The sequence below is a fragment of the Patagioenas fasciata genome, chromosome 10 (genome assembly GCF_037038585.1).
Source record: "Patagioenas fasciata isolate bPatFas1 chromosome 10, bPatFas1.hap1, whole genome shotgun sequence".
NCBI lineage: Eukaryota > Metazoa > Chordata > Aves > Columbiformes > Columbidae > Patagioenas > Patagioenas fasciata.
The window spans coordinates 3,749,288-3,775,872 of NC_092529.1; the positions used below are offsets into that span (position 1 = coordinate 3,749,288).

The following is a 26,585-nucleotide window of genomic DNA, read 5'->3' on the forward strand; positions in this document are numbered from 1 at the left end:
TTTTTTTTTTTTTAACCACTTTATTTGTGCGTGTTGTTTCTATAAACATTTTAGCTACTGGACATTCCATAAACCGTAAAAACAAACCTTCCTATGCCGAAAATGCAATCAATCCAGCCTGTTGGTCAGACAACAGTGATGCTGCCAGCCCAGGTGGGTGGTATCCCTAGATAACCTCCTGCTGGGCACAAGCCAGCGAGGAGCTCACTGCGTCAGATCCTGAGTTGTCTGAGCGATGGAGAGGAGACAAGTTTAAAGACCTGGTTTCTCCCCTCATCCAGGGATGCGATGGGAGAGAAAAGGGGGTGAATAAAGAATTTGTCCCGATGGAAAGTCAGAGTCCGATGGAGAGGTTGTGACATCCACTTGCAGGATCGGATGCAGTGACCTCGGCTTTGGAGCAGCCTCGCAGGCTGTCGGTGCTTGAAACCCATCAAAATGCTCATTCATTACAAATGGCCCAAACGCTCCTTAACACCTTGTTTGTCGGGCGCAGGTGTGAGCAGTGGGCACTGCTTCAAACTGGCTTGCTGACTTGCGAGGGTGCAAGTCCTGTGGGTGCTGATTCCTCCGGGCGGGCGAGCCCAGCTGTAAGGCACGATGGAGAGGAGAGATGGGGCGCAGGGGGGGCCTAATCCAGCCGGGTGACCCAGCGCTCATCACCAGGGTACCCTGTTGTCCCAGAGGAAAGCACCGTGTCGCACGAATGATGCGGAGCAGCACTTGGTCTCTCAGTTGCCCAGGTTCATGTCTGCGCCGTGGACGAGCCAGACCAGGCGGAAACAGACGGCCAGGAATCCGGTGCCCAGGAGGTCGCCCAGGGCAGTGAGGTAGGGGATGGAGAAATTATCGGGGTCCAGCGCCTTTCTCCACATCAGGCGCACAATTAGGTCAGCCACATAGAGCAGGATTCCCACCTGGGGAGAGGCAAGAAAACAACAGAGAGAAATCACTGTTTCTCTGCGGGATGGAGCTGCTGGGATGGGTGTAGCTGGTTCAGACCCTTGGGTGCTGCATCGCCCACGGTGCCACGGCCACACACTTGGGGACCACGCCAGAACTGCCAACCGGCATCACACAGCTCAAAACAGGACCCCGGCCGCAGCAAAATCATCTCACCAAGCTACAGTTCCCACTTGCCACGCCATGAACGGGAGCACACCCATTCACTCCAGCAGAAACAGGGCTGCTGTGAATATGCAGGCGGCCCCACGGGATAAGCTTGTAGTCAGATTTTTTTCTCTTTATCCTTCTTTTTTTCCATTACAAATTCAGATCACATCTACTTCGCTTTTCCTAAAAGTCTCAGTAGACAACTGGAGTTTGAGGCAGTTTTTACATCAAAGTTATCCCAAGCAGCACTGACATGTTAAAAAAAAGACAAAATAATTTCTTTTTTTTTTAAATCTCAACAGTTTTTAAATCTTTGTTGTGATTTCTTTTAATTCCTATTTCATTCCCGATTCTGATAAACAGATGGAGGAAAAAATACTTTGGTTAAAGATTAAAGACTGTCTAGTTAATTGAATTAAGAACGGAGAGAGAGTTTGCACCCCACATCTGTGGTCCCTCCATGGGAGACAGCAGCACAACAGGAACCAAAGCCAGAGGCAGCATTTCTAAAGGTGAAAACTGCAAGTTGCGTGGGGGGAAGAGGGAGGAGGAGAGATGTAGGGCATAAATTAAATAACAGAATTGCAGAAACTAAAACTGCATGGAAACTCAATGGGTTTTATATAGACCATTAAATACAGGATCAAATTATGCCCACCTCTTTCCTGATGGTTGTTTGTTTAACCTTTGCTAATCCACCCCCAACGATGGAGATGCCACACTCTAAGCAATCAGTCCCACGGCTTTGGGTTTTTTGTTTGCTCGTTCGTTTGGTTTTTTTCTGCTCTTGTTTTTCCCAAGAACCAATATAAATCTACCTTCTTCCATTTGAAACCCCTGATTCCATGTTCATCCCTAGCAACCACGGAGAAAATGTTATTCTGTCCCTCCCTACAGAAACTTGGTCCTTTAAAGGCTGTTAACCAGATTTTTCTCAAGCCTCTCTTCTTTGGACTAGCTAACCCCAGTCCATTCAATCATTCCTCCTAGGTCATGTTTTCTAGGCCTCTGATCTTTCTCTTTGGGCTTCCTCCAGCTGACCCAAACTTCCCCCTCTCTTTCTTTCTGTCTTTCTTTACAAAGTATAATGGAGAGGAAGAAAGAACCAGGCTGAGCATATTCTCCTCTGCTGGCCTCCATGGGAAACTTTCAGGGTCAGCGGTGTAGCTGGGATTCTGCTCTTTACATTGTCATTTATTCTGCGTATTTTCATGCTTGGCTCTGGTTGAGGAGTCACCTCTGTGCATAGAGAGAAGAAGAAATGTTTTCCTTTACAACTACGGCTGTGCTGCTGGGCTCAGGGTTGTGCAAAGGTCGAGAAAAGCTGATTGTTTACACACGCAAGGAATTCACCCGCAGACACGAGGCTGCTTGTAAGGCAAAGGAAGACGTCAGCTACCTCACCCTCAAATTAATGAATCACTGATTTAAAAGGGCAAGTGAACTTAGAGCCTCTGGGAGTTCAAGCAACAGCCGCATGCATTTCTGGGTGAGACAACCAAGTTTACAGGGCAGGCAAATCAGTGAAAGGGGAACAGGCAGAAAAAATGGGATGAAAGGCCCATTGTCTACCCAGAACTTTTACTTTTGAAGATTAACTTCACAGGCCTGGGTTCTTCCTTTGCTTTTGACCCATACGACCCTGCTGAGAGGGATCCCTGGGTCTTCAGCACGATATGTGAAACTGGTTTTCAAAATGAGTGAGGAAACCTGCTGGCCTCTCACTTGCACCTTACTGGGATGACCAGTGACAGTCTAGAAATGCTTGGGGTTTAGGGACTCAAGGAGTGAACAGTTTAAAACTAGGTAACACCTACAGCAAGAGACATCTCCTTGCTAAGTGTGTCTCTGCACACATATCGCTGCTCAGCGGATCATGATAACTTCTTCATCTCACCTGACACCTCACTCACCCTTAACAGCAGCCATGCTTATGTGGGAAACCAGACCCTGGTAATTTGGGTGAAGTAGGACTGGACCCACAGAAGATATAAGATGCAGGGTAGGAAGCATGCCTGAAGTGACTGGAAACGTGGGCAGCCGCTAGAAGTTTTACTGTGACTCCTGATTAGCCTGAGGACTGCTTTGTTTTCATGTTATCTGTGAGATTCCTTTTGGATAAGAGTTCGGGGTTTACCTGCAGCAAAGCAGCAGTCAGATAGAACATCACAAAGGTGAAGGACAGAGACGTGTGGCCTCCCTGCAGCAGATGGATGGTGTAGAGGAACACCAGGTGCCCTGGGACAACCAGGAAGAACAGGACTCGGGCTGACTTGGAATTCACCTCTGTGGAGGACAGAAACAGCGATGACAGCGGCTGCAGATGGTGCAGGGATGACAGGATACAGCTGCATATTTTCATGCTGGTACATAGACTTGGGGCTGTCCCCTCCCACCAACCACATTGCTAACGCCTTTTCTAGATCACGCAGCAATCTGGAGCACCTGCAGTCATCAACTCAGCAGCTTTGCCTAGCACTGAAACTATGTGCCAAAGACGAGCTCCACGCTGATCCACTCTTCTTCCAAACACCCCTCTCAGCTGCTCCCTGCCTCCCACTGCTTCTGCTCTGCCTTGCTGCAACCCACCTTCCCAGTTTTTAGTTTGCTTTAGCAGTAACTCCCAGCCTAGCAGGGAAAATCAAGAGGAACCTGGAATCTAAAAAGAAAACAGGCCCAAACACAGTTTTGTTGATGCTTAGCTTTATCCATTGCAGAAGATGGAGGAACCGCTGATTTTCAGCAAGGTTCACTCCTCTGTCCATAGGTGATGGCTCTAGGCTGGCCATGGTTAAAATGACTTTCTATTAGATCAAATCTGAGATTCTTTTTCAATTACTTTCTTTAGTGCTCCCTGAAGGCCAGTTTCTTTGCACACCAGCGAGCAACTACACCACAAGGTTATTTTTCAAGCTGCCCAACGCAAAGATGCTTCCTCTCCAATCTGAGCATCTTCCCTGTAAGGGGAAAAGGGAGTTCTGGCTTTAAAACCCACCTAGTCCTTGGTCAACCAGGCTTGATAAAGGAGCTATCTGTGATGACAGGCCTTGAGACATGGACACCAAGGGTTCAAGGTCTACCTGATGAGAAGAATGTGGTGCATGGGTTGGGCCAATTCTGCCTCATCTTGTATGGCAAAACTCCAGGCATGCTCCAGAAGTGCAGGAATGTGGAAATACGGCTGGCCTGGATGGCGACCAGATTCCCTCCAACACCTGTGAGAACAAAACACAGTAAACCTGTAAAAAACCTTCAGTGTAGCAGGAAACATCAGCCTAAAACCCAGCCCAAGGTGAGTCCAACTGCATTCATTTACAAGCTCATCGGGAGCAGCAGTGAGAAGAAGAGAAAACCTGATCCCACGTGTCATGGTGATGACGTGCTGTTTGCTTAGGAGGAACAGTTCATAAAAGGAAGGCTCTAGTGATCATCTCCTTCTGACTGCTTTATAGGAAACATGTTCCCTTGCTTCCCAGCACCAGCTGTAAATGCCACGTGGCCTCTGCAGATGATGTAACTGCACCTGGTTTGACAGTCTGGGAGTAACACCTGGGGAAAGCGGCACAGGCAACAGGAGATGCTGCTCGTGGTCACTTCTTGGATTTACTCACCCAGAGAGACATTATTGTTTAAAAACATCACAGAGAGTGATTGTATGTCTGTCTGAAGGCACCTAACACGCTCGTTAAATGAAAAGGAATCATGTGAGAATGAATCAGAGCCCAAATATGTTAGATCATTAAAAGGCAATTAATTCCTTCCAAACTGATTAATTCTAGCAAACATGAAAAAGCAGCTATGTTTCCCAGCAGAAAACAGAGGGATGATGATCTGTGGACCCATTCTCTACCACCCTGAGAGTAGAAATGCCACAGAAAAGGTAACTGCAAGCCACATCCTACAGGCTTCTCATGTTTTCCCTTCCTTGAAGAAGGAAACGCTCCATCATTACATGTGAGATTTGCCAGAGCAGAATCAAAGTGAAAGTATCATATTAAGACTAACTCAATGCAGGTCACATAAGAGCTTTCTGAATCACGCGTTGCCACTCTGCAGGACTCCCCTACACCTGCCAAGTGAAGAACTGCCTATGCAGATCCAGGGCACTGTGAAACTGCCACCAGCTCTGCCAAACCAGGCACCTGCCCCCACACAGCGAAGTCTGGGTCAATCATTGTTCAACTAAATTGCTGTTGACGTACTTTCCTAATCAGGCCCATTGGGTAACCGTGCTGGAAAGAGTCTGTCAGCAAGGTGGCTGCCTTTATGCAGATCCAGTAAGGTGACAGCTGGGTGACACCCTCTGACAATGCAAGAGGACACCGTGTTTTGAGGGTAGCATCAGGCCTAGGATCGCAGGCTTCTCCTGGAATGAGCCTGGCCTGCAAGAATATTGAAATAGCAGAAAAATAACCCAGTGGATCCTCAGTGATGCCAGGATCCCCAGCAGTTTGTCCTGGTGCGTGTGTATAAAGTACTGCAAGGTTTCAAACAAATATAAACATACACACATGAGATACTGATATATATATCAAAAATGCTTATATATAATCTTTTAATACATATACAGACACCTATAATCTTAATAAATTTATCATCAATCTGCATGGAGGATGATTGCACAGCTCAAATTGCTGAGTGGAGAGAGACAGGGAAAACAGATGTATTGTGACATCCTTAGTAGGCTTGATGTTACGAAACAAAAGGTGTCAGTGTAGCTCTCAGAGACAACTATCAGATGCTGTTAACCTTTCCCACAGCTCTGCCAGTATTTTTCAGCCCTGCCTGCTATTTTGCTCCAAAGACACTTCAAGATACAAGTAGGGATGTAATGGGGACCAGTAACTTCACTTCCACTCATGATGGGAGCAGGGACTTGAACACAAACCTCTGTGTAGGGGCAACAGTGGATACCCTAATCCTTGGGGAGGAGGGGAGGTATAAATAAAAGCATGTATATAATCCCCCCTGCCCAACCTACCGTTAATCACAGGTGTGAAAACGGCCATGCCTTCGAAGTTTGGATCAGTTACAGTTTTGTCCAAGATGAGCCCACCAATGCTGTTAAAAAAGAACAAGCAATGAGGGTGGATCAATCTCTCTTCCCAGGGCAATTCCTACACTGTGCAAACAGCACACTGAGATGAGTTACTGCTTCTTCCCCATCGCCAGGGCTGGACCACTCCCCATTTACTCCTTTCACAGCTCGGTTTTCACAAACAGATAACATTACAGTTCTTGTTATTGGGATAATGAGATCAGGGAAGCCTCTTTGCCCACCCTCAAGTGAAACTGATAGTATCCAAAGAAACTTTATCATCCTCCCCAAAAGTTTTGCTACATTTCTATACTGGTCTTAGCATTTTTTTTTTAATTCTATCCCAGATCTCAGTTAGGTCTGAAAGATGAAGTGCGGGTGGAATGAACTACCTGGCTCTACATTCACTGGTCTTCTGTCTTTAGAGCTGGATAAAAATGGGGTTGAAGTCTAACTACTTGTAATGGTCATCATCTCCCTTTTTGGTTTCCTGGCTTGTACCCATACAGTGCATGGATGTGCAACTGAGACTTAAAATGATGACAGACTTGCGTTTCCAGTCATTTGGGGGCTCTTTATCTGCTATCTCACAGCCTATTGCAGGCCCACCGAGAGCTGAGAAGCTCTGGAAAAATACCTTTCTGCTGGCCCTTCCAGTCTGGCTTTTGATGGGTTTCTAAAGGAGCGTGTTGTCCCTCTGCAGCGTGCACACGCGTGTGGGCTCACGAGCGGTTCCTCAGTTTACCTGCTGATGCTCATTGCAACAATGACCGGCTGCCATCCAGACTTCAGGACTTCGGCAAGGGAAGGACTTTGCTTGGCGATAGCAACCCAGAGGGGGATCATGACAATGAAGACAACGCAGATCAGAGGAGAAAGGTATTTCATATCTGGCAAGGAAAAGAAATTTTGAATTAAATGTCCCTGGCTTCACAGGTTGCCCAAATCATATCGCACCAAGTCTGGAAGAAAGGCAGCAGGGCTCTCCCTCAGGCTGAGTTACGTTAGCAGAAAAACCACATGAACCAAGATATTCCCCACACAACCACCTCACAAATCCATAATTAACCCCTGAAACTCACTGCTAGAGGATGTTATTTGAAAACCAGCAGGATTCAAAGCAAGTTGTATTTGAAGATGAGCAAGTCTCCAATTCTGCCTCCAACTAAGCAAGACAAAAAGTTACAAAATTTCTGGCTTTAGGGTACAAATCAAACAGCAGGGCAAGGGGGAAACTCCTGTGTGCAAGCTGTATCACACTTGCAACAGACACCTCACGCCTTCACCTAAAACAAGAGGTAATAGGAACTTTTGGTGACAAGCTAGCAGAATTGCTGAGCAGCTGGTCTGCTCTGTAGGAACAAATGCTCTCTTGCATATATAAGCCAGTTAAGATCCAGGGTTTCTTTCGTGCAAGCTTACATGTGTTTCCATTAGGTTCTTTCTCCATTGAGTAGGGGCATAACCTTGAAGCGACCTTTGGAAGCAAAGGAATTAAAAAATAAGTAGACGTGCAGCACTAGAAGAAAATAAACATGACTCAGAAGCATGAGAAACACCTTGAAGCAATGGGGACGATGCCAACCCTTTTGATATAAAAACGCTTCTTCAACAAAGCTCTCCATCTGGTCTCTGTGCTGGGGCCAAAGCCAGCGGGTTGTAATGCAGATTTTGCAGGTAATCTGGGAGATGAAGCAGGCTCAAAGTTTGCATTTTTCAAAATGACATTACGGGAGCCTCGGGCTACCTGGATGAGATGGCACTGATGCGATGATATGTTCCATGAAGCAAGGGCTCTCACACAAAGAGGTGCACGCTTTACGCACGGCTTTAGTCAGCACTGAAATGCAACCACTTCTGGGTGTAAATAGCTGCTGTTTTGTCAGGACACTTTACCACCTGGAGTCATTTCGGACAGATGGGTTGTATGACAAGACTTAGTTGCTGTACTGGATCTCCCACCTCCCCTCCTTGTTATTTCGGGCAATTAATTCCTTCTTAAATAATGCAGACACAGAGCACTGGAGTCTATCAAACCTTATGAAATCCCACAGAAAGACTCCGGGTAGGATGAATGGACTTCAGTCTCCTCATTCCAGTTCTGCCACATTCCCCTGCACAGAGCCCATAAACAAGCTGTAACCCAGTTGGTATCTCCACTACCCAGAACGGGGAAGAAGCAGGGTTGATTTTTAAAGAATTGAAAATCTTCACTAGCAAAAGGGTATTCCACAGGACATGGTGCTGCATCAGGTGGCACATAGTACTGCACTCTGTTGGTTTTGACGGAGACATTTTGGTAGGACCCAGAACTTACCACAGCGTGGCCTGGCCCTTACTACACACTGTGGAGGGAAATGGACTTATTCAACCAGCATCAACAGTGCCTTCCTCCTCCCTGCTTCACTTCATACTCCAAATAACTGGGTGTTTGTGTACTGAGCATTTTCCATCTCAAGGGGCTATTTAAACTGCTCTGAAAACATCCCAGACGCTCTCTGGTCACAATCACAGAGGTTTTCATGCTGTTCTGGCATGTGTTCCCTGGAAGATATTATCAGAGACGTAGCGACTGAAAGACCAACTAACTTTACAGAGGCAGGTGTGATGGCGTAATGGAAAAAGCCTATCAAAAAAAATGCACCCCTGAAGCTCACGGAGGGCTGGACCAAAGCGATTCATGGGCCTCTCCCTGCAACGTGTGCTCCTCCGCTTCCTCACTTGCTGGCATATGGAACGAGTTATGCAAACTGACAACAGCTGCCTCGCTGCTTCTGCTCACAGTCTGAACTAACAGTTTGGGTTTCAAATGGCATTGAGTTTGCTGGATATTCTTGTTTTCCTATTTCTATTCTGGGTTAGTCTCATGGTAAATAGCCAAGCCCTTTACAAGTAGCAGTCAGGCATATATCACCAAACTGAACGTGTTTTGAGCTTCTCGGTACCCAAGTCTTTGCCAACCAGCAACACAGCTAAACCTGCAGCCACAACTGCTACCCAGAGCCCTGTGAGCATCAAACAATGTGGCCCTGCCCCCTTCCCTCCAAGATGATATCTCGTTCATTCATGACTCTCCACATGAGAAGACACAAGAATATTTTACAAATGCCAAAACCCTGGAATAATTTTGTGAGGAAGGACCGCTATTACCCATGCACAGAAAGTGGCTATGCTTGGCTAGCGATAAATGCAGGAACAGAGTCAGTGTCACATGTGTCAGCCTCCTGTTCCAAAGCTATGCAACACACCATGGTCATTTCTTTGCCAAAGCCCAGTTGTGTTTCTTAGGCTATGCCTTCCAGTTTGCTACTAAAAGAGAGCCTGGAAAAAACCTCTTTGGTCATTTTTCTACCCCAGTGGCATGACAGCCTCCATTCTGAAACACCCCAGAAATGGCTTAAGCACCTTGCAACAATTTCACCAGAATTGGTCCCTTCCTTGCTGAGCTGCAAATCCCCCTGAAACACTGTACCTATGTATTTGAAGAGTGTGCTGCTGATTCCCGCCAGCAGGGAAAGGGTTATCAAGTCTCCCAGGCTTGCTGCTATGGGTGTGGCGACATTGTCTGGATTGATCCCAACTTTCCTTGCTCCAATGATCACTCCAATCATCACCAGACCTAGAGAAGACAGAGAGCAGGCATCAGAGAATGCACCCTGCTACTTTTCACCTCCAAACTGCTGTTGTGATTCCCAGAGCAACACGGGTTCTGGGAAAAGCGAAAAGCACATTGCCCAAAGCAGTACGACACAGCTGGAGATCGGACATCCCCAGGAATTTGTCCTCTTGCTTTCACCAGCCTGAAGGGCATGACTCTGCCCTTCTGAACTGCACCAAGGGCCCAGAGGCACACGAGCAAATTCCAGGGATCAAAGGAGATACCAGCAGGCAGCCCAAATGTAGAAGTTCCCTCCTGAGCACCCTAATCTTTGCTGCCTTGAAGCAGGACCAGGCACGGAACACACTCAGAGATAAGCACACAGCAGGCATGAGGCAGCCTCCCGGTGCCATCTCCACAGCACAAAGATATTTTCCATATTAGACCAAAATTTCTCTGAGTTTGAACCACCAAGAAGGATTCAGCTTCCTTACAGTACCCTGAATTAGCCTTTGGGCCCGGCCATCAGACTGACCCCTCACATCCAGGAGCCTTTGGGACTGCTTTAAATTGCACTGGATATACGTTGATGCTGTGAGCAGCTCCAGAGTGGAAGGGTTGTGGAGGTGGCACACATCACCTCTCTTCCCCTGTCCTCTGACTGCACCTGGAAAATTCAGCTGCTTTCCAGCATTGTTGGAAAAGAGGGAAGGTTTGCTTGACCAGCTAAGTTAAGAAGGACAAACACCAAACTGTGATGAACATGTAGGAATCCCTTGGCCAGCAGATCTTTCAACAGGCCTGTGGAAAAGCCACCTGGAATAAACCCTGCTGCAAGGGCAGCCTTGAGATGAGACACATGACATCTCTTCAAGTCCTTCTGTGGCTGGCAGCACATAACAAAGGGAACCTGAGAAATGGTGTCTCTCTCCAGCTCACAACCTCTCTGTGCCTGTTCACCCAGGCCCGCCAAGCCAAGCGTGCACAGGAGCACTGTCTCCCCTCTAAGTAATGCCACGTGTGCACCTTTCCTGCTACAACATCCCTTTTACAGAAACGCATCCTCAGACAACATGGCATCCTCTACAAAAGCCCTCCCAGACACCCACACTTCCCTCCCCACTGCACGGTTCACGCTGCTTCCCTCCCTGGTCGTAAAACCAGCAGCTTCCCATCATGCACACCCACACAGAGGCTGCCTGTGACCATGTCCAGGGAAGAGACTAATGCCAGCTGAAAGCCTGGGCTGGTACAGCAGCAAAGCCTCTCTGTATCACACCGAGCAGGGAGATTGAAGGGAAGGGTTTAATGAAAGCTGCACTGCTGTTTTTCTCTCTTAACAACTGCCTCATCCCATGTTTTCCATCAAAGGCATCTACAATCACCCTTTGACTCCAGCTTCAGGATATGCACTTGTTCTAACTTTCATTTAGAAAACCTGCTGTATCCAACTCTGCCAGCCCTCTCTATTCAGGGTGTCATGCTGCCCTCGTATGGCAGATTTACAAACTGATCACCTCCAAGCGACAGCACCGCTCCTGCCTGTCCACCCCATCATGTTTCCATTGCACGGGGAACAGCCAGGGGAGTGGAGAACCTGGCTCAGAGTTCCTGCAGGGAAGCCACAGTGCTGCTCATGCTCCTCCGCAGGGTACCGGGTGACGTGAGTCCATCTCCAGCGTGCTCTGGAGCTGTCTGCTACCAGACTCATAATAACCCTGCTCTGGGCAGGCTCTCAGGTCACTCTGCTACCAGACTCATAATAACCCTGCTCTGGGCAGGCTCTCAGGTCACTCTGCTACCAGACTCATAATAACCCTGCTCTGGGCAGGCTCTCAGCTCGGTCTCCCCTAGGAAAGGGCCAGTGTCGATAGCCAATGCGTCACCCAACACACATGGAGAAGGTGTGTGCGCGTGTGTGTACACCCACGCATAGAACACGGCATTTTCCACGTGTCAGGTGAAGTGGGACATTTTGATCGCTGCTGTGGATGCCAAGAGCCCAGCGAACAACAGATTATGCGACGAGAGAAGCAAAGGCAGGAAGCAGAGGGGGTGAAAGCAGCCAAAACAAGACTAATTCTCCCTGCACCTCTCCTCCCCGTGCCAGACCAAAGGGACATCAGCTGGGCCTCCCTGGCAGAAGGGACAGTATTCTTCCGCACCCAAGCGCTGCACGTTTAATCTGAGGAAGCAAAACAACTCACCAAGAGAAAGCGCAGCTATGAAGGCCGTGGTCACGCTGCTGGCACACAGCACGGCAGCCTGGCTCAGCTCCACCGAGCCCTTGGAGATGGCTCCCAGGATCACAGCAGCAACAGCAGCCAGAAGTCCCACCACGGTGGCCTGGACCTGGGGGCCAAAAGACAGCTGGTGAGCAACCACCTGCACCTGCTCCCAGGCACCCCCGGTTCCCTGCGAGCGCAGCGTTGCCACACAGCTAGGAGGGCAAAGCCTTGCAGGGATGCTGAGCGCTTATGGATTTAAGCAGCATCCCTGTAAGGGATCCCAACAAAATGTGGAGAAAAAGTCTAGAGGCCTGCAAAGGGCAGATAACATTTCAGCAAAGGACAATGAGTCCATCAGCAAAGGCATAGCCCCGGTCAACACAAAAATGGGCTCCTCATCAACACAGCACTCCTAGCAAGCTGAAAGCTGTGGAAGGCGATAAGGGGAAGCACAGAAACATGTTGCAAGCCCTGTGGCCTTGCCATGTGCAACCTCTGGGCTGGTTGCTGGATTTTAACAGGCAGAAATAGCTACAAGAGGCACATTTCTCCCTTCCTGCTCAAGGCTGATTCCCAAACACTGCCAGTAAATGACAGGCTTTATCTAGGGGCTGCTGTGAAACAGGGATTGTGCCGGAGCTCCCCCTGCAAAAGGAAGGGTTTTCATTTTCTCAGCTTGTCCACAGAGGCAGTGAACCTCTAGCTGTGTTTTGCAGCTAAACTGCAAGCTCTGAGGCCACACAGAGCTTTATTGGAGATCAAGTCCTGGGCTCTGCTTGGCTCTGTTGAGAGCACCTGCCCCAAATTAGCAGCTCCATATCCAGCGCTGCTGGGAACAGATGCTGTTGGGTTGCAGCACTGGAAAAGAGCCTTTTTGCTCTCCCAGCTGAAGCCACTCACCTGGATAAGGGCTAAATTGCAGGTGGCCATTTTCCATTGCTTCTGGGCATCATCCATCTGTCCGGTGTTAGCCTAGGAGCCAAGAGAGACACCCTGAAAACCTGTTCCTGTGGAATGGAGCAGCTGCTGAAGGCAGTTTCACCTGGTCCCTGTGGGAAAGAGGTCACTAAAGCCAGAGAGAAGCGAGCGCAGGTCAGCATCTCCCAGCCTTTCCTGCATTTCCTTTTGGACACATCTCCATTGTGCTCTGACCCAGTGTCCCGGGGACATCAGAGGCTCACACAGAGGTACTGCAGGTATTGCAGAGGCACCCAGCTGCAAGTGGAGTGGGCACAACCTGCACATCCCGCATAGACCAAAAGCTGAACAAATTAAACCATTTTTTCCTCTTTTGTTCCCCCTAAATCACTCAGTTAAGCACCAATTTCTCCCAAGACATGCAATACAAACAGCCCAAAATAAACAGAACTGCTTATGGGGATTGGAGAGATCAAATCCGGAGTAGCAAAAGCTACTGCAGGTCCCACAGAGCATTGGTGTCCTCCCAAGGCGGGATTGCTGGGAAGCCCTGGGTCTCTCAAGGGCCAATATCCACAGCAAAGCAATCCAAAACTGAAGCTGACAGCTGTGGAGCCCTGGCTTTGTCTCCTTCATGTGTCACAGGGCCCCAGATATCAGCAACTGGCCACCCAGGGATTAATTCACCTTCAAAGCACAGATGGAAATTCTCTGTTCCAGTTACAAAATGAGGACACACACATTATTTTAACACTCACACACCACTAGCTTCTACTTAGCAGAAAAGGGCACGTCTCATACACACAGTGTGGTTATATAAAAGCAGAATTTCCTGATGTCTCCTGCTAATCCCCACCATCCCCACACACAAACCACCTTGTTAACACTCACAGCAGTAGAAAGCCTGGATGCCAGCGTCATCTCGAGATTACCCTTCAGGCCAACCAAGGCAGGAACCAGGATAAAAACTTCTGTAATTGTCCGAAACACATCCCAGTGCTGGAAAAAAACAAAGGCAATGACCTCAGTTTGTTAGGATGTTGCTTCAAAGAGAAATGGGTTCCCATCTGGCCACCTGCTCTACAGGTGTCTGCTGTGCACACAGGGGCAGATGCTGCCCTGGCCTGGCTGCGTTTTGGGAGCGAAGGAATTTCTAGCTTGCAATATTCCTTCTGATCTCCTGCGCAGCAAAGCACTATCCTAACAAGGAACGAACCTTCTTCCTGAGGGCAGCAGAAGATTTTGGAAAGCCACAAATTAAAATGTGCCTTTAGCATCAGCCAAGAACAACATGAAAAATAATTACGGTTCGCAAGCCAAACGAAATACAGCGTGCTCTCCATCCCTTGTACTGACACCAGATACAGGAACACCTATCGCTATCCAGACTCCTAAGAACAAACACAAAGATCTGGAAACGATCTAAGAACAAAAAGTTGCGTCTGTCTTTTTTTTACCCAACTTCTAAGCATCTAAGACTGGTGGTGGGAGGGAAGGGGACTTTTGTATCTTTTCTCCACAGGCAGTTCCCAAATCTTCCTGTTATCAAGCATGCTGCCAGCACAGCTGGAAAAAGGATTTTGAATTAAGATATCCCATAAGCCTGAACTGCTGGGCCAGTATCTTGATTATCATTGCTCCTCTGAAGCTGAACTGTATGAAGCTGTTGAATCAGCTGCAACACTAGAAATCATCTGAAACCTTAAGAAACTTTGTTGATTAACATGTCTTCTCTATTTCATCTACCACACAGCGCCTTGGAACATAAATCATTCACCCCCTGTGCATTCAAGGATGTTGGCAAAGTCCCGCTGTAGTCAGAGAGGCTCACATCAGGATGAAATCACAGAATGGAGCAGCTCACCCTGAAAGTAAAACCAACAAGCTCCACATCTAAGAGCAGAATACAAGAAAAAAGGAGCATGCAATGAGTCAGACCAAAGGTCCGCCTAACCTATCCTTAGCTCCACCAGTAGACAAATTCAGATGTATAAAACAATCTACAACTAGGACAAGTAGATGGGATCATTCTCCTGTATATTTCCCAGCCTGCGACTCTGTCACAGGGTACTGAGCTGCAGGGCTGCTGTTTCCACACATGAGTGTTCAAAGGATTTCTCTTTCATGGACTCATCCAATCTCCCCTTTTCAACCCACGTGCCATCCTGTGGCGATAATTTCCATAGTTTAGCCGCATGTCACGTGAAGGATCAACTTGTTCACCAATTCTAGCTTGTCACTGGCTAGTATTGTGTGACGGTGCAAAATTCTGGCATTAGAGAATGAAACAAACAGGTCCCTGCCCGCCTTCTCCGCATCCACTGTAAACCTAAAAATCCAGGAGGTCGGACAGACTCGGTAAACATCGACACGTCCAGCAGTCAGGCTGCTGGGAAATACATAGGGGGTGTTTGCTTTCCTCTGGGAAAGGCAGCGGGGTGGCTGTCGGCTGGGGAGACCTCAGAGCTCCCTTCTGCGTCGGGAGGAGCGACAGCCCTGAGCACGCAGCGCAGGACACGCCAGAGGTGCAGATAACACGCAAAACGGTATTATCAACGTAAAAAGGCACGTTTCCTGGCAGAGGTGACCTGGAAGCAGGCACGTTTCAAAATGCTGAGGTTACTGTTGAGTAAATAACAGACAACATGAGAACAGTCGCCCTATTTGACACGCTACAGTTTTGTTTGAATTTGCTAACGTGGAACTTAAAAACCTGAGAAAACCTAGGGGCAGACACCTCTTTTAAAGATTCAAATTCCCCTCTCTCCTTTCTATTTAATTGAAATTAAAGATCCAAACACATCTTTGACACCTTCAAAAGAAAGAGAAGAAAAAACAGCCTTTATAGTCATGATGTAAAGAAACCAAATCATTTAAAATACACAGACGTGCAAACACTCATATTTAAGACCTTGCATATTTTGCACATATAAAGACATAAATAAAAAGCAACAGAAAAACCGAAGAGGTTGCTTGTTTGGTTTTCGTGTTTTATCTGTGCATGTTACCTTTTGCACGTCTCGAGCCATCTTAACAGAAGCTTCAGCATATGAGGTGTGATTTTTTGGGACTCTGCCTCACATATAATTACACTGAAAGGCTTTGAACAATTAATAATCACACAACTTTACTAATAAAAAAGCTGACTTAATTGCCTCCATTTGAGTCTCATTAGTGACTCACCAAGAGCCTAAGGACAGATTCATAATGATTTATACTGCGGTAGCCAGGACTCCATTGTGTTAGAGACTGCAGAAACACAGAATAAACACGATGCCTGTGCCATTGCCTTGCACGGCCGTCAGCTGCAGGAGCAGGTGAACGTGACAGCACAGGAGCTGCCTGGGTGAAGACAGCGGTATTAAGTCTGAAGGAACAGAAACATTGCCTGCAGCACTGCAGACCCACACAGGGACACTCAGCCGGAAAGACTCTTCCCCACGCCACGTCCCCGTAATGGAGTTGCAGCCCTAACGCTCAGCTCTCTGGAAACTTGGTTACCCCATGATCCACAGCGACTTGTTCCTGTGTCAGCTTGATCTGCTCATGAGGTCCTCCAGAGGAGCAGATGCTATGATGTCGTATGACAGTGTCCTCAGCCCCAGTCCACCCCACCCCTCCTTACACCATCCTCAAAGTCCCAACCATGTCCCGTTACCTCTCCAGGGCATCCATCCTGCCATGGCAGCAGCTAAGAAACCTCCAAGGTTTTCCATTGTCCCAAGCAAATCAATAGAGAGATCAAAAAATCCTGGACTACAAAACGCAAGCCAATTCAAAATCTCTTTCAGTGCTAATCATCTCATAGGCTTTTATCAAAAAAGGACAGGCATACCGTATATCTGCGACTTTTATTTGGACTGTGTCCCACTGCGGCGGTGTAGAAGGGGAAAATGAAAGGGAAACTTTCCTCCTGAATTCTCTGGTTTGAAATCTGATCGCGCAGCTTCAATCTGATTCTTCAACTCACTGTAAAAGAGTGGGCCAAACACTGGCAGGGCCTGCAAGGTCTCCAGCAATGCCAGCCAGCGCAGAATCCAGGTCAACCAGCTGGCCAAGGAAGCAGAAATGTCCAGCAGGAAAAGACCCGTGTGGTGCTACCAGCCCTTCAGAAAGACTGCATCGTCTGCACAAGCGAGAGGAGAACACCAAATAGAACAGCAAACTTGCGGGAAAAAAAACACACACACAAGACAACACCACCACCACACTTGAGCCCAGGGGACTTGGATGCCTGGCTCCTACCCTCGCATGTCAGTTCTGCCGCAATCCCTCAAGTTGTGTGCACACAAACAAAACCTGATGAAGTTTTTGGGTGAGCAGGCATACAACTTCTGGAGTTCTACATGAGAAAATAAGACACTTGGCAGCCAAGGCTTGCAATACTTAAAATAATACATCCAAAATATGTTTGTAAATCATCCAAAATGCAACCAACTACATTCATTTTTATGGTTGTAACTACATCATACCATATAGTTAAATGCCTTGCTATTTCTATGTAATATTACTTTTGGAACAATGCATAGAAACAAGCGCTGTACACCAAACCTACTTTTTTATTTCTTTTTCTTTTCTTTATTTTAATGTATTCTCCCTCCTTTTAATTCTTTAGCTGCCTTCTCCTATCGAATAGCACTGCCTATTGCAAGTGTGCAGCTGGATTCGAGGGGAATGGGACATTCTGCACAGGTAAGTGGACATTTTCTCCCCTATTGAAAAAAAAGAGAGGAGAGAGGAGAGAGGAGAGAGGAGAGAGGAGAGAGGAGAGAGGAGAGAGGAGAGAGGAGAGAGGAGAGAGGAGAGAGGAGAGAGGAGAGAGGAGAGAGGAGAGAGGAGAGAGGAGAGAGGAGAGAGGAGAGAGGAGAGAGGAGAGAGGAGAGAGGAGAGAGGAGAGAGGAGAGAGGAGAGAGGAGAGAGGAGAGAGGAGAGAGGAGAAGAGAAAAGAGAAGAGAGAAGACCAAAATAAAACATGCTTGAAGTAATCTGTGGTCACAGCAGAGCTGGTCAGAGATGAGCACTCCCCTATGCACCAGTTAAAAAACACAAATTGCTGCCACTTTCCACCAAAGGAATAAGAGCCCAACAGGTGCAGATTCACAACAAAGGGCTCAAAATCTCCAGGTTGTGAGGCATCCTTTTATTACAGTATGAGAGACCCAGGTTTGAGCCTTCGAGTCAATTGTGCTATACAAATTGTTGATTTTCTTTTTTTTTAAACAGTAACATGAACAATTCTTGGTTTCATCCCAGGACAGATCAGAAACTGCTAATATCCTGGAAAGTTTCATAGGACACAGACAAGCAATTTCCACTTTGTTCTCCAACACCACCAGCCCTGCAAACAAGAGGTCCAGCTGGACTCCCAGCATAGAGCCACGTTATTTCAAGGTATTTTGTATGTGACAAAGCAAGGGTAGCGCTGTTAAACTCACATGTGTGCCTTAGACACCATCCTTGAGCTTGCCTGTTTATCTCCCTGTCAAAGGCAGACACAGTTTCCTAAAAATGTTTTGCAAACAGGGAAAAATGTTCCTCAGTCAGACCATCCCTGGAAAAATGGGCAAATCACAGACTCCTGGAGCAGAAAAACCTGTAGTTTCAGTAGTGTGAGCCCTTGTGATTACCAATATGTGTCTTGTGGTACCTGGGCTCTCCAGTTCCAGTTGGGCAGGACTGTAAGTTTCCAGCTGTCATGCTCGCAGGAAGAAAAGTGGAAAATAAGCAGCTCAAAGACAAAAACAGCACAGAAGAATAATCCAGACTTTTAAAGGTTAAGATCTCTGGACTTCTCCAGCCACTGGTTTTGTTTTTAAATAGGGGTTTGCGGATATCATGGCAGCTCACCTCACTAACACCTCCTCTCTGCCAGTTGTGACTCTCAATGCACCAGCTCCCTCCTCTGGGAGCTGAACCCACTGACAGTTTCTATTCCAACACAGTTAGAAACACCTTCACCAAAAAATACACTTCCTATTATTGTGCTTCATGCATGACTCCATCTCTAAGCACCTAGTGAACAAATACACAAAGTAGACTGCGCGCTGGTATTTAAAGGACACGTGCAATGTGGGTTTACATGGCTTGCGTTTCCCACTAGTTCAGATACAATTACACTGTTGAACAAAGCTCGATTCTTAGCAAGTGCGTTTGATTCCTTTTAGACAAAGACCTATTCACCTGCCAAGGGTATGGACTGGCTATGTGCTATGTATTTATCCTTCTCCGAGATACCTGGCCAAAGATAACTGCTAACTATTAACATAACATCTTGGGTAGTTTGAGAACTTCTGTAATGCTGCAAGACAGGTCTGTGTAACCAAGCACAGCACAAGGTGGAGATGACAAACACAGCATAGCAACAGCGTGTGCCGCTCCAGTTAACCCTTCTTTGATATTCCTCGTCTTCCCTTTAATTCAAGTCTCTGCCTTCTTTGTTTCTTCCAATACAAGAAAAACCAGCAAGGTATTGTCTTTCCAAACACTCAAGTATCCATTTTTAGCTCCTGCTGTGGTACTAATGCCAGAGAATCCAATGAGCTCAGAGTGCAGGACATATCCTTTGGAAACTCTGCCAGCCTTTTGATTTGTAAATCCACTGGCATGAGATGCCCAAACTAGATTACATTTTGCATTTCTATTTGTGCCATTGGGACAAAGGAAAGACATACAGGATAGATTCTGGTTGTGGGCACAATGGTGTAAATCCAGCAGCACTCCTTGGAAATCAATGGAAGTTGTTCCAAATTTACACCCCCCTCAGAATCTGGCCAAGAAGCACTCAGTTTGTAGGCAACGCTAATCTTTTCATGCCGGCATGCGGCTCACCACGGTATCTAAATGCCTGCTAGAACAAAGATTACATTAGGTTGTTTGCAAAGAGTTGAAAGCATAAACTTGCCTCTAAGTGAGACAGGTAATTAATATCAACCCTGACCTAGATCATCTTATCAGCAGTTCTTGAAGGAAAGAAATAATACCATGCAACACAGGAATATGCCACAGTCTGACCCCAGTTTCTTCATGGCATTCATAACCCAAGTGTTTAGGTAGATACAGCACAGGGAAAGCCCAGCCTAACGCATCGAGGGCAGCATTAGGCAGCCTGTCTAAAAGCCACTATCCCACTTTACAAGGAGCTCATGTGCTGATCTAAAGGAGGTTGATAGTGTCTCTCTAGCAGAGGAGAAGCCGACAGCCATCCGGCTGACTGGCTGCCAGGACCACACACTTTAAAGACAAAACCACACAAATGCTCAAGGTCAGTGAAGCAGCCCACCCGCTCACTATAAAGTTGCCTAAACAGATGTACCTACTTGAAAAACATCCATCAAGAGGCCGGCAGCCACCATGCCCAAGCCAGCCAGAAGGAAAGGCACGAAAATCTGGGAGGCAATGGAGAACGAAGTCTCTGGGAGAAATCCACTGGCTGACCTGGTCAGCTTGCAGGTGAAACCTCTCAACTTCTTGCCGTGGAAGCACAGTTCCAATTGTAACTGGGTGACCACCATGGTCAAACACCATTACCCCATGCTCAGCAGGGCAAAGCGGGGGAGATCAGGACATCAAACAGATCCTCCTGGTAGCTCTCTCCAAAGTCAAAAGAATGTTTTTCCTCAAACTATAGCAACGATGCCAAATTGCTTCAGCTTCTCCTCCTGCTAGGAGCACGTCCAGAGGGTTGCAGCAAGGGTTTCCTCCAAAACGGATTCAGCTGGGTTGAGCCCAGGTGGCAGGGAACTTGACGGACACTATTTCTCCGAGTTATATCCAGGGGGGAATTAAAAAACAGAAAAGAAGATTGCGGAGGTGTCTGTGGACGAATAGAAATAAGCCCACGCCCCATTCAGCTCCCACCACCTCGATAAAAACCAGTAAGACCTGCTCAGGCTACAGCACTGAAAGAGTGACAGGTCATGCAAGAATCCCTCAGCGTGCTCAAAGGCACCAGTGTCCTTTCTCCTCAGGTTACATTTCTTGTCAGACCGCAGCTCGCCTTTGATACGATGGTTTAATATGTAAGCCTGCTGTGAACCGGCCCCACTTTCCTCACTCCCACCATAAGCAACGTTGAACTTTTCTCACTGTCCCAAGGCCGAGGAGGTGGGGAGTTAACAACCAGGATCCGTTTTGCTCTCCTTCAAGGTGAAGAAAGGTCAAGGAAAACATGAGGCCACGTTTCTCCCGGCTGACGATATCACGCAGGTCTCATCCCCAGGCAAGTGACACAGCTCGGCTGGCTGGTGAGAGAAGATCTGTCCTGCTAGACCCCAGCCCCTCTTCTCCTCTCTGTGGTCTCCATGGGATGTAAGGATCTCTGTGCCAGCTGTACCTCTGAATGACTGGCTTTCAGGGGAAAAAAAAATCCAGAGAACCAGCCAATAAGCTTCAAAAGTGAACACCCTTATCTGCTGTCATCACTTCAACTTTCTGCTAGTTTGCAAAGGCCAAGATAAGAGTCATAGCGAGAGCTTATTTAAGGTAGCTCCGTAATCTCACTACATGGCAGGCAAGAGAGAGAGAAAGGGTGAAGTTTCCATGCTGTGAGCTGGTCTCCTTCCTACCCTAAAGAGAAACACTCTGCTTCTGCACACTGCCAGCCAAATCCTGTGCTTGAGAGAGGGGCTCTCACCCCAGATTCTCCCTGGTCAAACAACTGACAATAGCTCAAGAAACAGAGGTGCATCGTGGCCACATACAGCCCAAGAATTCATATCCTGTCCAGTGAAGTGTATTCTTCAGCTCAAAGTCAGGCATGCAGGGAAGGGAGTCAGGATATTCTTTTGGGGATCCTTCCTGATAATTAATTTGGGCAAAGTAATTGGACCAAAGGATCAAACGGCTTTAAAAGCACAATTTTGGATGGAAGGGCATGGGATCAGTTTAGCACATCGGCAACTGAGTTTTTTCCCTGTTCAACCACAGGTTCAAATCCAGCCATGCCCCAGTGACGGTAAACAAGTCAAATCAAGTATTCATCGGTAGGCACGGAAGACTCGGGTTTCTCAGTCTGGTTCAAATTCAATGCTTAAATTACATTGCCTTACTAACACTTTTTGTACTCGTCAACCCCTTCCCTGACACTCTTTTCAGAGATACATAAAGATTAATGGCTTGTGGACTCCGTCCTTGTGTCAGGGTCCCCAGCTTGGAGCTTAAATGCACTGGTAGGGCTGGACAGAACAAGAGGCGCTTTTGCCTTGCAGACAAATGGGAACTGAGGAAGCTCTCAGCCATTTGGACAGCGTGTTTCTTTTGGTCTGAGTTCACACAAACCAAAGCACGAAGCCTAACGGGCTGAGAAGGGACAACGGATCTTTCCGCAAGTGTGGCAGGGTGGAAAACCGGGCCTAGCTGTAGATGGGAGACTCTGTCCTTTGCTCCATTCTAGGTGGGTATTTTGGTCCAGCCCCTGAAGCTTCTCCACTCCCAGCTGGCTTGGTGTGACAATGGTCCAGTTAGCTACAGCTAACGGGAGAACTTTTCAGCTAATCTAACTGGGAAAAAAAGCTCACAATAGCTGGAAGAGGGAGGTTAATAAAAACCTCTAATAACTACACATGACCCAACCTCTTTATATCAGCCAGGAACTGAGAAGTGACAGCATGAAGGTGCAGTTCTGGTTAGGAACTCACAGAGGCTTGAAGGAAATAAAGGACAATCTCTGGACAACTACCATGAGTTTTCAAAGATCTGATAACATGTGTACCTAGCCCTATACGTCATTATATCTGCCAACTGGATTGCCAACAGGCAGAAACATTAATGTAAAGGAAATATTAATAAGCCTGAATGACTCAAATGCCATTAACAAACGCAGTAGTGAGACATCCTGTACTAAAGCATCAGCCTGCAGGGTTTATGAGTTCTATCACGCTTCAGCTCTCTCTGTTTCTAAGCAAGCACCATAAAAAGCCCTCAACCGATGAGTCAGTATGCAGAGAAGGTAATTGGTTCAGGTGACCTGTGTGTGTACACTGGATCATTTCATTATGCATTTAAGGAGCCTCTGATAAAAAACTGTACCGTATTTGTCAGCAAAGAGATGCATCATATTTTCCTGGCAAAGGGACATACCACATTTGTCCTCAAAGAGATGCGTCAAGTTTGAAAAGAAAGAGAGCACTGCTGAACAGCAGGAAAAAGATAACTAGTTGGGGAAAATCCCTAAAAACACCTCATGGCTGCACCACTCATCATGGCAAAAGTCGGGCAGGTACCCTGCTGCCCCTCTCTGCTCGCAAATACACCGTATCCCTGTGCTTGCAAACCATTGACCTAGAGGAGCCAAAGCACAAACAGCCTCTTTGGTGGGCCCTGACCCTGACCTAGGGCTTCCATCTGCTGCCACAGCACAACAAAAAAGAACAGAATGATGGAAAGTGCCAAAGGATACAGTTTTAGATGTATCTTATCATCCCTGCAAAGAAGGGATAGGGATACCAGTGAGTGCTCTTACAGCAGTATTAGCAACAGACAGCACAATTTGGACACCTTAGATCCGTGGGAGGATGATGCTTTTCAGGGAGCACAAATCCCAGTTGTTGGAGTGCTATCCCCCCTGACTCTGCTACCTCTCTGTCACATCAGGCTGTGTATTTTTCCTGTTGTTTACCTTGCTCCTTTCTTCCCTGCTTTAGGAAAGGGCAGAGAAGAAAGCTTATGCCGAGAGACTGAGAGCAAGCAGATGGAGAGCGTCTGGGTCCCAAAACCTCGCAGCATCTCCTGTTGCCCCACAGAAACAGCAGCAGAGGCCAGGACTGGCTTAGAAAGGGAGGGCAGCTCCTAGAAGCAGCAAGTCCATGGTGAGACATGCTCAAGTGGTTCATCATCGCGCACGAAAAGTCACTGTGCTAATTGCTAAAGGTCTGCTTTCGCTATCAGATGTTGCATTGGTTATTTCCCAGGCTCTAAGCACTAACGTGAAAGTTTTTTATTTGCATAAAACAGAAAGCAGATTTTGGCAATTTCAGAGCGGTAGGAGGTTTGCTTCACATTCTGTTTATATTAGTGGCCCAGTCCTTCCCAGAAAAAAAAAAGGGAAGAATATTGAAAGAAAAACAACTCTTCAGCATCATAAACCCATCTCCAACTTATTTCACACTCTAATATCTCACAGTAGGAGGTAACATGCATTTAACGTCAGAAATCCATAGGAATGGACAGGTCTGAACAGTCTGAAAAGTAAAAGTGGCTGCTCGAGACTCTCACAATGACATTTATGGAGACACAAAGTAGTTTGCCACCAGGTTCTGGATTTGCATTGGTGTTTTCTGATCTGACTAGACATGCTGCTGGTTATTGAGTACATGCTAAGGTCAGTTAAGGATACTGTGCCACTCATAAGCCTTTATAGCTCTTCAAGCTCAGGGAGATCAGCCCAAGGCTAATAGCAGAAGAACAAAGCTCCAGATTTGTGAAAGTTGTCAGTGCAAGCACAGTAGTGTCAGTGTCACTATCAGATAGACCAGGGCAGTCTGACCCAAGAGCCAGCTAGACAAATAACAAGGGTTCACAAAAAGGCACACAATAGTGAGAGCCACCTAGAGTGCAAAGACAGAGCAATTTATAACCTGGAAACTAACCGCAGCTTTAAACTGTCTGAAATTAGGCGCCCACCATTACCTTGAAGCTGTGTACTGCTGCACCAGGGGAGGAAAGGTCCCATCCTGGCTGGCACAGAGTCAGAGATGGGATTGAAAGACCTGAGGATTTGAGTCATCTGCTGCAAGGCCTTAGAAAAGGATGTGGTGAGCAGGCCAGGATGAGCTGGTTGTACGAAGCATTAGCAGAGCTGGGCTGGCTGGCTCCCTGTGCAATGAAGCAGAGGATGCAGGACTTTCCAGGGCTACATCCAGGGGTGATAAAGCTGCATATACTGCAGGAAAGCACTATGCCACCACAGCCCTTGGGGCTGGAAGTCAGCCACCCTTGTCCCAGGAGCAAAGAGATCTTTGCACAGGACTGTGCCTTCCTATGTAGATGCCTGAGATCCTTCACGTGCTCTTTGGTATCATTTTGTCTTTTATCTCCCGAGGATTAAATGCCCCAGATAAACAGCATGCGCTGTCTCTTGAGAGCTGCACGAAAGTATATAATAGCTGACTTTGAAGGGCGTGTTGGCGTATGAAACAGCTGCAAATCCTCCTTTACTTTGCTATCCCCAAAACAAATCCCAAGCCTTTGAAGAAAAGTCCCCCAGCTATCCCATTCCAAGTAGATCAGATCAGTTCCTTTCCCTTACCTGAACATAATCCAAAACCATGCCCGCCAAGACCATGCCAAGCCCAGCTAGGAGGTATGGCAGAAGCACTTGCAGGCAAATCGCGACGGCTGACTCCTCCCGTGACTTTGCCATGGCCGCTTTCCCCTCAGCCACCAGCTTCTGCTGTGCAGGCACTGAGACATCCTCTGCCTCCTGACTGCCAAGTCGGTTCTCTCTGTGTTTACCCTTGTTCTTTGCTTTGTGCCTGGATCGCTCGCCATTCCTAGTCCTGCCCTCTTTTTTCCTCTGCCGAACTTCCTCGCCTTTCATGGTGGCTTTCTTAAATCACAAAGATTTCCTGAAAAACAAAGTCAGAAACAATGAGATAACTAAAGGAGACATTGGATGGGTCAGAAACAGGAAACCCTTTGGTATTCTGTCCATTCCACTAACTTGAAGGCAAACCACTCCCAAAACCCTAGATGCTCTGCTGACCCAAACGGTAGTACTTTGTTTACCTTCAACTTTATAGAGCATCAAATCAATCTCAATTTTTGTAACTGCATCTGTCTTCCCAGACCTATGTTCATGCTGGAGTACTTGCTGTGCACCCTGGCTCGCAGCCCGAGAACACCTAGAAGGATGCGGATAGTGCTGCACGCAGCCTGAATTCTGGACTCAGCAGCTCTCCCACTGCAAGTCATGAAAACTGAGGAGCCCAGCAGAATCCAGACCTTTTCAGGATTTGACCTCTAGCCATAAAATGGGAGCAGTTAACATCCTGCAGTCCAGCAAAGGGTATAATTCACACCTAGCATAGTACAGCTAGCTGTCCATCACTCCTCAAGAACAAGATAATTCTTTAATCTTCTTTCTAATCTGGATGCTTTTTCTTCCTGTTGTGCTTTAGTTGACACGCATGCACTATGTGACTCATCCATCTACACAGAAGTTGCCACAACCCCACAACAGCTTGTAAGAAAAAAAAAATAAACATGCAAAATTGTTACCAGTCACCCTTTGCCTGCCATTTCATTGCTTGCTCTAAGTGTCATTCATCCTGCCTGCCCCAAATCTTTCCCCATCACCTCCTGCCAGCGCTCATCCAGGTTAACTGCTGGCAGATGTTCTCTGATGCTCTCATTTTCAGGATGGACCCCTAACGTCCTAAGCCCCTGCACTACCACAGGAAGGATCAATCCTCTTCTTGCCCAACATCTGGGGAGCAAAGGAAACAGCCAGGAGGCCCCAATCACAGCTGTAGGGAGGGAGGAGGAATGGACAAAACAAAGTCCCCCTTTACGGGAGGAGGAAACCCGGCCCCCCCTGCCAGCGCTTACCGACTCCTTGCCCTGCCCGGGGCTCTGCCCGCAGGGCCACGGCCACAGCTGGGACGATGCAAACGTGGGAAGTGCCCACCACATCTGGGGCGCGGCGGTGCGGCTCGGAGCCCGCCCTGCGCCGAGGACGCGGGTTCGAGCCCGG

General features: G+C 47.5%; 1 protein-coding gene across 3 annotated transcripts; it reads right to left on the bottom strand.

Annotated features, from left to right (window-relative positions):
* SLC41A3 (solute carrier family 41 member 3) lies at positions 1-26,585 on the bottom strand. 3 transcript variants are annotated; one of them, XM_065845642.2, is made up of 11 exons: positions 26,441-26,585; positions 25,140-25,458; positions 13,787-13,894; positions 12,878-12,949; positions 11,957-12,101; positions 9,624-9,770; positions 6,897-7,041; positions 6,095-6,174; positions 4,194-4,328; positions 3,251-3,399; positions 1-917 (listed from the first exon to the last, which is right to left on the bottom strand). In XM_065845642.2, the coding sequence occupies exons 2-11, from the start codon at positions 25,428-25,430 to the stop codon at positions 732-734; spliced, it is 1,458 nt and encodes a 485-aa protein (XP_065701714.1). In that variant the 5' UTR covers positions 25,431-25,458; positions 26,441-26,585; the 3' UTR covers positions 1-731. The 3 variants fall into 3 exon arrangements, with proteins under 3 accessions (XP_065701714.1, XP_065701715.1, XP_071669031.1); XM_065845643.2 differs by lacking the exons at positions 25,140-25,458; positions 26,441-26,585 and adding an exon at positions 20,212-21,241; XM_071812930.1 differs by lacking the exons at positions 25,140-25,458; positions 26,441-26,585 and adding an exon at positions 16,731-16,991.

What these genes read in the sequence shown, in the direction of transcription:
- SLC41A3 (XM_065845642.2), bottom strand. Translation starts at nt 25,430, where the DNA reads ATGAAAGGCGAGGAAGTTCGGCAGAGGAAAAAAGAGGGCAGGACTAGG. An exon ending in TTTCACACCTGTGATTAACG is followed by an intron (nt 4,329 to 6,094) that starts GTAGGTTGGGCA and finishes TTGTTCTCACAG; the next exon opens with GTGTTGGAGGGAATCTGGTC. An exon ending in TGACTGCTGCTTTGCTGCAG is followed by an intron (nt 918 to 3,250) that starts GTAAACCCCGAA and finishes GCCTCTCCCCAG; the next exon opens with GTGGGAATCCTGCTCTATGT.